We start from the raw sequence: 11944 nt of genomic DNA, 5'->3' as shown, positions 1-11944 counted from the left end.
GTACTTCCCACCAGGCTGGGATGCTGGACCCCAGCACCAGGAGAAGTCCTCTCTTTCCGGTGGCAGCAGTAAGAAAATGGCCTCATTTCCACCAAGAATTATGCAAAGCCTTGGAATATAGGACTCTCCGCGCTCCCGGTGGCGCGCGGCCCCCGACAGCCCCGATTTGGGGAGGCTGGCGGGCGCAGTGCGCTTGTTTGCCACCCTGATTAGTCAGCACTGCTAATTATAGCTCTGCTTTTCCTTCTTAGAGCTCTTCAAGCACCGTTGGAGTAACAGGGAACAACAGAGGCGCTGGAATAAGGCTGGATCCGCTCGCTGCGGAAATGGTGCCGGGATAAATATGGGGGTGAACATTCCAACAGAGAGACTTTAAGCCCCTCCTGGGGGTCTCAAGGCAACAAGCTCATAGGTCTGTCACATAGGAGTGGGAGCTTGGGTGGGAAAAGCTCTTGTGATGCTGGAATGTGACAACATTTCCCCAAGGAAAAGATTTAAAGCCAATTTTAGTACTTTTAGAGGTAAAAATGATGGAGAATTGGTGAGCTCTGCACCACCCATTGAACAGCAGCCCTTGTGCAAGCTTTGGTTCCCAGCGGGAACCAAATGCCTGGGAAATTACTGATTGCCACCCTGTTTTTAACTTGCCACCCCCTTGTTTTAACCAAAAAAGCACAATTCCTAAGGCAGGAGGAGAGCCAGGTCAAGCCCTGCCGTGGGCTGGCAGCACCCACATCCCTGCGGGGCAGTGCCAAAGGAAGATCCTGTGTCTTGTTCATCACTGAGCTTTACCCAGGGGCCGAAAGCCAAGGAGGGAGATGAGGAATGAAGATGGAACATAACAAGGGAAAACCTTCTCTGTGCTGCATGGCCTTCCCAATTGCTCTGTAATTATGGTGTCAGGCCTAGGCTGATGTCTTTGATTAGCTTTGACTTTTGCTCCTTGCTATTGAATATAGAAAAAGCACATTTAACATATAGTCAGAATGGTGTTGCAGGTACCCAGGGAGCTCAGAACCTTAAAAAGTAGAGTCTCAAACATTGAAAATACTGTATACAGTGGCTCATTCTCACAGACACAATGGGGCAGCTCTGGGGGCAGTGTGCCTTGGTTTAAAAGGGGCCTGATAATGTCATTTTTGTCACTTGTAAACCTCAACCCTCTTGGGGTACCCCAGTGGCACAATTTCCCCTTTCAGACAGATGGACAGATGTGCCAGCCCCGTGCAGCGGCCATGTCCTGGCAGCCCCTTTGCTGTCTGTGTCCAGCACAGGCACCAGCACTGCTGGGAGGGTCTAACGACATCCTAAAACAACTCTCAGCTCATGGGGCAATACTCTGGAACACAGCTGGGTAGGCAGCACTTGGGATGGTGTGTGCCCCCCTCACTCTGGGGCCAAAGGCGGAGGAGGATGGGGATGTGTTGGCACAGCCCTGAGACCTCTTTCAGCCCGTTTTGCCACCCAGGTCCTTCCTGGGGATGCAGAGTTCACAGACCAGCCCTGGGCTGGAAGGCCCAGGAGCCTCAGGGCCACGATGCCCGGGTGTGGGGCTGCCTGGGGCACTGGGGCACCAGCAGCACTTCACCTGCTGGGGTCAGCTCCCTCCAGGACCCAGGCAGAGCCTGGGCTGCAGCACGGGAGGAGGAAAAGCTTCTGCCAGTGCTTCCTATGTGCTCCCTTGCACCTGGGGGAGCACAGCCAAGTGGGGAAACCCCCCAAACCCTCCTCAGAGACATGGAGCTGCTCTCCCTGGAGGACAAGCAGCCCCACCACTGGGATGAGTGCATGGAAAGGGGGCACTTCTGGAGTACAGCGGGAAAATATCTGCTGGGGACGCAGGAAAAATATCCTGGGATTGTGCCAAACTTGTGGTGGGGTGTCAGGGGGAACAACTGAAGGTGGAGAAGGGATGTGTGGGGTCACCAGGGCCACTATGGAAGAGGTGGGTGTTTGAGAGCATTTCTGCAAGAGAGGCTGGAAAGGGGTGGGATGCTGGAGGGAGCAGGAGCTCCAAGGCAATTCCAGTGAGCCCGTGGGATTTGGGGTCAGCTGAGACCCCCGGGGGGTGTGTCTGTGCAAGAGGCACAGACAGATGAGAGGATCCAAGGGGCGGACTGGGGCAACTGGGCGTCCGAGGGCACGCCCCGCTCAGCCTCGGTGCCGGCGGGGCCTGGGGCTGCTGCAGCCTCCCCTCGGTCAGGTAGGGCACGTGGCAGCCACTGGCTGGGGCAGCGGGGACATCCCTGCTCAGCCCGGCGGCTGCTCGTGGCCCATCAGCTGAGACCACCCGCACTCATCTCAGCCTGAGGCCCCCGGAGGGGCTCGGACCCCACGGGCGGCACATCCCCTCTGCCGCAGCGGCTCCATCCAGCCCGGCTCCTGCACCCACCTCCTGGCAGATGCCTCTGCCGATGGGAGTCAGGCAGAACTCCTCACCCGCCTCCCCTTTCACGGGCCGTGCGTAATTACCGGGAGCGGGAGCGAATTCATTCAGCTCCTCGCTCGGTTCCCTCCGCCCCTTCTGGTGCCGCTCCTGTCACTCGCACGCACCGCTCGGTCACGCGCGGCAGCCCCAGGTAGATGACGATTCAAGTCCCCTGGGATGGGGCTTGGCCTAATTAAGAACCCAGATGCTCCAGATTGGGGCGGTTGGGTTCAGCCAAAATCACTGATATTCACCTAAATATCTTTAAACATCGGGAGCTGGAAATCCTTCCCAGCACTGAGCTCGCTGCACTGCACAGCTACAGCCTGAAACAGAGAGGGAGATGAAAGAGTGGAGCTGGAGTGTTATGAAACCAATAGAAAAGGAAGAAGGTGTAGCTGAAATCCCGTGGATCCAGGAGCTGAGCATTCCTGCTTTGATGATTCTTCTCCCGACCTGAATCATGGAGCCATTTATGGCTGGAAAAAGAATAGTGCCTTTGGGATTTGTTCTCTTCCGGGCTAATCCTTTCCCAAATTCTCAGGAAGGAAGCTTTGGGAATGAATGAGTGGGTGGGTGCTGTAGTGAGGGACAGACCCCCAGCCCTTGGGCAGGTGTCCCCTCACAGGGAGGCAGGGGCAGGGCTGGGCAGCCCACAGGAAGCTCCTAGGTGTGGATCCTCCTCATCCCAGCTTTCCGCTGGCTGGAGGGAAACCTCTGTGGGGCGAAGGCTCTGGGGTGCGATGTCTCCCCAGAGGAGGGATGCAGCTGCCCAGCCTCGTTGCACATGACCCCCGAACCCCTCCAGCTGCCGTCTCCTGGGGGCACAGGAGGGCTGGCGGTGCCGTCCCTGGACATCGTCCTTGAAGATCGGGGCATCGGAGCCGCGCCACGCCGTGTCACCCCCTCCTTTCCATCCCCGCGTCCCTCGGCACAGGCGGTAAAAATAAACCCTGCGAGGCGCCGGGGCCTGGCTCCAGCCCAAAGCTGCATCCGCAGGACGCGGGTGCAGCGGGCCCCGACCTTGGGGAGGTGCGTCGGGGTGGCGGGAGGAGAGCTCATGAATGAACGATCGGCGGGGCGGGTGCGCGCACCCCCCTCGTGCCTGCGGGTGTGGATGTGGAGCAGGGAGCCAGCCTTGTTGTTATTCTGATCACAGCGGCTCTGATTCACAGACTTGGATCATGAATATAAGTGAAGACTTTGACGTCAGAGTTGAGATTTATCAGCAGATCCAATGGGGCAGGAATATTAAGTGCAAGTCGATGCCAGCTCTCTGCCAACGCTATTAGCGATGCTCACCGAGGAATGAGGCTTCGCACCAAGGGCTGGAAGGACTGGGAAGGAAAAAATAAAAACGTGGGGGGAACAAGCTGATCCTCGTGCATTGAAACCAGGTAAAACAACAAGCCCCGGCGTCGCGGCTGCATGCGGGATGGGGCGATGGTGGCGGCGGGGGACGGCAGCGGCTGGGGGCAGAGCCCCCCCGACCTTCACACCTTGGCTGCCCACCCTGGGAGGGAGGATTTGCTCTGCCGAGCAGGGCAAGATGTTGCAGCCGGCTGGGAGCATCTTGCACCAGCCTTTTCCAAAGCAGGGGAAGGGAGGGAGGAAGGAGAAAGTTAATCCAGGCTGTCCCTTGCCACTGCCTTCTCCTTCCATCGGCGGCTCCGCATACAGGCGCTGGCCTATTAATAGTGTTTATTTTTACTCACTGCACGCAAAAAAGAAAGGGCTGCGGGAGGGGCTGGGGGGGCTGCGCTATAAATAGGTAGCAAAGGTGGCCGTGCCCCTGGGAGGGGAGGAGGAGGAGGGGGCGGCCAGTTCTTCAGCGGGTGCGCAGCGGTTGCGGACCCTGCGTGGAGCCGAGCGCACGGAGGCGGGTGCGGGCAGCCGGGTGATGAGTTGTGCTCGGCCTCAGCCCGGCGGGAGGAGCGGGTGATAGCGAGAGAGAGCGGCCAGGGGTGCGTGTGGGGTGGGGGGGACGGCGAAGCCTGGGCCGGGGATGTTTGCGGGAGGTTGGATCCCAGGAAAGCTGCAGTGGGGCTGGGGGGAGGCGGGCGGGGATGCGGCGGGCGGGGGCGGCCGGTGCGGGACGCGGGGTGGGGTGTCCCTGGGCCGGGCTCTCCGGAGCCCGGTGTGGGGCTCGGGGGGGTGTCCCGGGGCTTGGTGCGGGGCACGGTGCGGGGGTCTCCGGGGCCCGGGGTGGGGTCGGTGAGGGGCTCCCCGGGCTCGGTGAGGGGCTCCCCGGGTTCGGTGTGGCTCTCAGCGCGGGGGTCGGCGGCTCTCCCCGGGCTCAGTGCGGGGCTCGCCGGGCTCGGTGCGGGGCTCGGGGCTCTCCCCGGTGCCGGTGCCTCCCCTGACCTCCCCTCTCGCTCTCTCCCCAGCGATGCTGCACGGCCCCGCCGCCATGGGGGAGCCGTGGCCGCCGCAGCCGCAGCAGCAGCGGCTCCCGGGCCCCGGGAACGCCTCGGAGCCCCCCGCCTGGCCCTCGGCGGCGGGCGGGCCGGGCACGGCGGCGCCGGGCGGCGGAGGGGCCGCGGGGACCGTGAGCCCCTGGGACATCGCGCTGTGCGCCACGGGCACGGCGGTGGCGGGCGAGAACGCGCTGGTGCTCGCCGTGCTGTTCTACACGCCGAGCCTGCGGGCGCCCATGTTTCTGCTGATCGGCAGCCTGGCGCTGGCCGACCTGCTGGCCGGGCTGGGGCTGGTGGCCAACTTCGCCGTGCGGTACCTGCTGCGGCCGCCCAGCGAGGCGGCGGAGCTGGCGGCCGCGGGGCTGCTGCTCGCCGCCTTCTCCGCCTCCGTCTGCAGCCTCCTGGCCATCACCGTGGACCGCTACCTGTCGCTGTACAACGCGCTCACCTACCACAGCGAGCGCACGCTGGGCTTCACCTGCGCCATGGTGCTGCTGATGTGGCTGCTGTGCCTGGGCGTGGGGCTGCTGCCCCTCCTGGGCTGGAACTGTCTGCGGGACCAGAGCGCCTGCAGCATCCTGCGGCCCGTCACCAAGGACAACGCGGCCGTGCTGGCCGTCACCTTCCTCCTCCTCTTCGCCCTCATGATGCAGCTCTACCTGCAGATCTGCAAGATCGCCTTCCGGCACGCCCAGCAGATCGCCGTGCAGCACCAGTTCATCGCCACGGCGCAGGCCACCTCCACCCGCAAAGGGCTCTCCACGCTCTCGCTCATCCTCGGCACCTTTGCCCTGTGCTGGATCCCCTTCGCCATCTACTCCCTGGTGGCCGATTCCAGTTACCCCGCGGTCTACACCTACTCCCTGGCGCTGCCCGCCACCTGCAACTCCCTCATCAACCCTATCATTTACGCCTTCAGAAACCCAGATATCCAGAAGTCCCTCTGGCTGGCCTGCTGCGGGTGCATCCCCTCCACGTTCTCCTCCAGACCAAGGACATCCAGCGATGTGTGAGGACTGAGCACGGAGCCAGAGGTGCTCCCTTGCTCTCCTCCTCCTTCTCTTTTTCCCCTCTGTCGTTATTGTTTCCTACCGGGAGGGACCCCCCCGGTCAGCACATCTCGTTCCATGGAAAGATGGTCAAAAAGAGAAAAAGGCAAAAAGAAGGGGGAAAGAAAGAGAGAGAGTAGAATGATAATGGTTTCCTTTAGAAATGTTATTTTCTTACGCATTTTATTTTTTATTTAAAAACACAAAACACCAAAAAAAAAAAAAAAAAAAGAAAACTGTAAAACTGTTTGTCCATTAACAGACCTGTTTTACCCCTAGAGGACTTTAAGAAATCCCATGAATACATCGAAAAGAGGTTTCAGTAAAAAATCAAACCCTGCATTTTAAAAACAAAAAAAAAANAAAAAAAAAAAAAAAAAAAGAAAGAAAGAATGAAAAGGAAAGAAAAAGGATCCTCGTACGATGGCGTTTATCTGCTCTCGGGGTAAGGAGCCAGGCAAGCAGCGGGCCCCGTCCGGGTGGTCCCACGCCTCGAGGCACATCCCGCGGGAAGGCCACAGGAGCGGGCGGGGGCAGGTGTCACGTACCCCCCGGCGGGGCTGGTCCCCACCCGTGGGGTTGTTACGCGGGGCGCCCACTCCCCTGAAATCAGGTCTTGCGATGCTATGCAATAACGGGGGGGGGCGTTCAGCACCGCGGAGGGGACAGCTCCGGCCGGGGGGCGGGCTGGGGGAACCCGCGGGGGGCACGGGGCCTCTCTGTGTCTGTGTCGCTTGTGAAGCACTGCGAGAACCTGAGGGGCAAAAGGCTCTTTAGGTTTGGGTTGTTTGGGCTGTCGCAGGGATGGAGGTACCCAGGGAATCCATTCCGTCCTTCCCCCCCCCAAAGGTGACTGGGGCAGGGGGAGGGCTGATGGTGTGTGGGTGGGGAGGGCGGTTGGGGTGCACCCCAAAGTCTGGGAGGCCAAGGAAGGGCTCTCCTGTCCGACTGGGGCTGTGGGGTGATGCTCTCCCCACTCTGCACTCCCTTCCACACCAGTCGTTTACATGGGGAGGGATTTTGATCCAAAGAGGGGTCCAGGCTTGCTGGGGTCCCCAAGAGGGAAGCCTTGTAATCACACACGTTATTCCTGATGCTGCCAATTTAACTCGCTTCATTAGAGAAGCAACGGGCCCCTCCCATTCCCCTACTGTCTGATGTGCTTTGTGGTGTTAGTGAGACAGATGAAGTGTCCTTTACCTTGTGCTTTCTTTTGGCCGGGCAGTGGAAGTGCATTCACTTACAGAGCAGGAAACAAAGCAACGCTCACGGGATGGCAGGGCCCGGGGTGGAGCAGCCAGGGCGGCTCAGGGCACAGGCAGGGGGTGCTGCTCCAGGGCCTGGTGTGGGAACAACTCTGGAGAACCCTCACCAGCTGAGCCTGGTATCCCAAACATTCTGCTTTCCTTTAGAGAAATTGCTATGGTGTTGGACAGGGACTTTGGACAAGGGCCTGGAGGGACAGGACACAGGGAATGGCTTCCCACTGCCAGAGGGCGGGGTTAGATGGGAGACTGGGGAGGAATTCCTCCCTCTGAGGGTGGGCAGGCCCTGGCACAGGTTGCCCAGAGAAACTGTGACTGCCCCATCCCTGGAAGTGTCCAAGGCCAGGTTGGACGGGGCTTGGAGCAACCTGGGCTAGTGGAAGAAATGTCCTTTCTTTGTGTGTCTGCAGTGGGTACAAAGGTACTTTATGGCTGGGTACAGACAGACCCAAGTGTATTTTCTCCCTGGATCTGTGTAATGACTCTCTTGCTCCTTGGAGCTTAGTGCACATGAGAAAGCTGTGAATCTCCAAAGTGTGCCTGGAGCTTGGACTTACTGTCTGCCTTTGAAAGGTGGCCATACTCTCAGTGTTTTGTTTTTGTGGTTTTGGTTTTTTTTCATTTCCTTTCTCTTTAAAATACCTTGGGCAAGGGGCAGTAGGCACAATATTGAATCAATGTAAGCTTTAAAGTAAATAGATTAATTTAACAAAGAGTAGTATTTATACAAACACTCTGCTAATTTTATTTCTTCTGGTTTCATAAGTGCAACCAGGTCCCTGCAGATCCTCAATGCGAAAAATTCAATAGCTTAAACCATTTTTGAAACATTGTGAACATTTTGAAATGATTTTATACAACCACCCTATCTAGGAGATGGGATTTGTTTCTCTGGGCAACTCATTTTGTGTCTCTGGGTGAAATGTAGTTTAACTAATCAGTTCTAGAGAAACTTTAGCATGAAAAACAGTTGCATTCTCTTGGCTTTCCGGTAATCCCCTTATTGCTGAAGAGCTTGATTTTAACAAACTTTTTTTCGTTGTATACTTGAAACTTGTCTCAGTTTGAGGGATCCATTGACAAACTTTGCCAAAGTCAAATAAGAATCAGTGGAAAATAATTCACACACACACACCCCCTCCATGTCTCTCCACAGCAATAGGTGAAGGATTTGGGAAGTGAGAGCTAAAGCTGAGCACACAGTTCCTGCCAGACAGCTGAGGTCGAGAGCAGGTGGGGATGTCTTCACTGAGACCCAGGGTACTCACCCAAACCCCTCTACAGCAACTTTGTCAAACTCTGCTGCCTGAATTCTGATCCTTGCATGAAGGAGACACTGATTCTGTTGCTCTGACCCAGCTCACAGCCAGTACCAAGACGTGGCACAAGTATATTCTCTGTGCTCAGAGTCGGTGTAAAATCACAACCTAATTCTTTCTCAAGTGATGGTTTAGTTTCTCTCTCTTTGAGATGTCCATGGAAGTTGTTAAAAACACTTGCTAGGTTTCAGGGAAAGTCTCAAGAATTCTCCTCTAAAAACTGTTTTGTTAAATTGGCATTTCTGCAGTCTTTCCCCTAAGTAAAAATAAATGTATTTTCTGGGTCTTTTATTTTCCTTTGCTGTTTTTTCTCTCCTTTCTTTTTAATCATGGAAAGGAGAGAAAACAAGGAGGAGTGAGGCAGAAGGTAAAGAAGTTTAGGTTCACCTGCCATGCAATGTGTTGTGGAAATCTCTGACCTTTTTACTGCATCTTTGCTTTGGCACTTTGTTTTTGGCTTGATTTTGTTCCATTTTTGTTTTTCATTAAGAAAATCTTCTACTGGAAAAGTTTCAAGTGACAATGTTGGACATCAGTGAGGATGCTGGATGTTGGATCCTCCTTATATTGAACATAAGGAGGCCTGACTTAAAACCTTAAAATCTTTAGGAAGTTAGTGGTGCTGTGAGCAGGGTGGAAATGCCCTGTGTTTGGGATGCTTCAGTGTTGGCTTTGGGACACGTTTAGGATGAAATAATGGGCCTGACTTTGGATGAGTTGCCATAAAAAAGGAGCAGCTCCCATGAATGCAATGGTATCACATGTGGATGAGGCAACAATGATAAGGAAGCACTGGAAAACAAAATGGGTTTTCCGGCTGGTTTTCAGTCCAGTGAATCATCTGTGGATTCCCTGTGGATCCAAAACATATTCCAATGTGGTGAAAAGAGCCAAGCAGCCCCTATCTACCTGCTGGGTTCCATGAGATCACAGAGCAACTGGAGTGTCCCATTGCTCTCCACTTCCTGGTATCAGATGTGTTGGCAGGGTTAGGCTGGATTCCCTTGTCACTAGGAAAGCTGAGATCTATAAAAGCCATTGTGCCATTCAGATGATCCAGGGGGACAATGGTAGTTCTGCAAAGCACAAGGTCTTTGCTGGTTGGAAATTTGCAGATGCCCTTTGATTTTCACAGAGCCTCCATGGCCACTCTGGGTGGGAACTGGACCTGCCTGGAGAGGGCTGCTTGGTGTTTAACTGGGGAGACCTCTGTGTCCTCACCCTGGCACAGACCTTGCCATTGTACCCTTAAATATTGACTTTTGCAAATTGCATTTGATAAAAGATGAAGGATCAGATTAGATTCATGCTAAGATTCAAGGCCCTGCTTAGATTCATGTCACTGCTGGACTCTACAGGAGCTGGTGTAGATCCACAGCAGCAGAAACATGCAGAAAACTGGTCCTGAGGTGTGAGGAAAATTGACACCTTAGGTATCCAACCAGCCCCAAGCCTATGGCAGAGATCAATGTAGCCAGGAAATGAATCTACTGCTTATTTGGGTGATTTATTTACAGGTTTCTGTGTGCCTTTGGCTTTTCCACCATGACTTGGTGGCCAGCAGAATGCAGGTGTGAAGTGCTTTTGTCATTGGTGGTTGGCTGTTGAGGGGATGAAGAAAGAGTGAAGAGGAGAAAGAAAGAGAAAACATTCCTGGAATACACTGTGACAAGGGCAGGGCCACCCTTGGGTGGGACAAAACCACAGCTCCATGAGCACCCTGAGGTTTGTGGAGATGTGCCAAGGGTGGGTGTGAGCTTGTGCATTTACAACAAGCCCTTGTTGTCACAGCATGTTTTGACCGAGAAATAAAAACAAAACAAAACAAAACTAAACACCCCCCCCCCCACCTCCCCCACCTCCCCCGGTAGAATGTACAGGCTCTACCAACAAAGCTGTATAGTTTTATTTGGGTTTTGTTTTCCATTTTGGTCAGTTTGGGACTCTGAGCAGTGAAAACCTCTCTTTAGCCAACTTCGTATCAGCACCAGCAGGAAATATCTCAAGGGTCTCACTCCTGATGTGGCAGCCCCAGCTGGTTCATGTCAAAGAGTTTGAATTGAACTTTGAATGAAACTCCAAGAAACCATTACTGTTCTCAGTAGGTGATGAAGTACCTCTTTCTTGTAGAAGCATCAAATTTGGGGTGGGGAGGTCTTTAAAAAACCATTGATCCTGGTAATCACTTGTGTTGGTGTGTTCTGACCAGCATCGAGGACTCACGTTATTGTTACTGGTGAATTAGAGTTCACTTTAATTGTCAGGAATAATTGTTGAATGCACATGGTATTTCCTTGTAACTCCTCTTGTTCATGCACAACCTTTCCTCTTGTTGAGGTGAGACAGCTTCACCTGAACCATTTGTACCTCTCCTGTTCCCAATGCAGTTCCTACTGCAAGCTCCCCTGAAAGCTGCCCTTCCTGCTGTCCTGCAACCCCGGGAATGGAGCTTTCCCATTCCCACTGGAAATCTCTGCAATACAGAGCATTATAGAGATAAAATGGGGTTTTCAGTAGAGAAGACCCAAATCAGAAGAGGTGGGCCAAAGCTCTTCTGTCCCTGACTTTGGGGGATGTGATTAAATTGTCTCCAAGTCAAAGGGTAATAGTTGCCTTCACAAATTCTGCTCGATGCCAACTCCCCCCCCCAGTTATCCCCTCCCGGCTGGAGGATGCTGCCATGGGCAGGATGCTGGATGTCTGACAGCATGTTGTGTCACTGGGCACTGAAACCACAAGCACAGGTTTATGGCCTTATTGCAGGATCTGGGAACTGGAAAACAGCAGGCTGGTCCCAGGGAAAGCTCTTCTCCAGCTGGGCAGTACCTGGCTGAGGATGAGGCAGTGCTGGCTGCTTGTCCTTCTAGCCAGGCCTCTAGGCTCTGCCTGGCCTTTCTACATCACACACAGAGGACTGGGCTTGTTCCTGATGTCCCGTGTGAGCAGGACAAAATACATCAGCCCCCAGCACACAGAGCTTCCTCCCTGCAAAGTGAATCCTCCAGCTTGGAGGGAGGGATGAGTTTCTGGTGGCAAAGCCCAGCTGGAGACTCACCTGGAGCCCAGTCCTGCTCTCCAGTCACCCCCCGGGGCTCTGAGCCCCAGGTCAGGCTGGCCAGGCTTCCGTGTCCGTCAGAGCCACTGTCACAGCACAGACGGACAGACTGGGAACCCATCACCCTGTCCCCTGCCTCCCGTCCCAGCTGATTCCCCAGGAACCAGGTCATTCCTCAGCAATCAGGGCAGCAACTTGTCTTGCTGTCAGTGTTTTCATGAGCCTTTTAACTTGACTGGGAAAGTTGATCTCAAAGAAAAATGTACAGTTGTCATTCACCTATGATTAAATCAAGCCCCGTTGATGCACTTTATGAACGAGTGAAAACAAATCAATGCTGTTATTGCACTGTATCTCTATTGTGTATAATATTATACATTCATCTGTAAGAGTAATTTATTTTTATTACTG

General features: G+C 54.7%; 1 protein-coding gene across 1 annotated transcript; it reads left to right on the top strand.

Moving 5' to 3' along the window:
* Nucleotides 1-4838: 4838 nt before the first annotated feature.
* On the top strand, nt 4839-6069 carry LOC108497041 (G-protein coupled receptor 12-like). The gene has a single exon (XM_017814364.1). The coding sequence runs from the start codon at nt 4839-4841 to the stop codon at nt 5856-5858; it is 1020 nt and encodes a 339-aa protein (XP_017669853.1). The 3' UTR covers nt 5859-6069.
* The last annotated feature ends 5875 nt before the right edge of the window (nt 6070-11944 follow it).

Source organism: Lepidothrix coronata, unplaced genomic scaffold (genome assembly GCF_001604755.1).
Source record: "Lepidothrix coronata isolate B3197 unplaced genomic scaffold, Lepidothrix_coronata-1.0 Scaffold2, whole genome shotgun sequence".
NCBI classification, from domain to species: Eukaryota; Metazoa; Chordata; class Aves; order Passeriformes; family Pipridae; genus Lepidothrix; species Lepidothrix coronata.
The sequence above is the reverse complement of the archived record's forward strand: the minus strand, read 5'-3'. Positions and strand labels throughout refer to the sequence as shown.

What these genes read in the sequence shown, in the direction of transcription:
- LOC108497041 (XM_017814364.1), top strand. Translation starts at nt 4,839, where the DNA reads ATGGGGGAGCCGTGGCCGCCGCAGCCGCAGCAGCAGCGGCTCCCGGGC.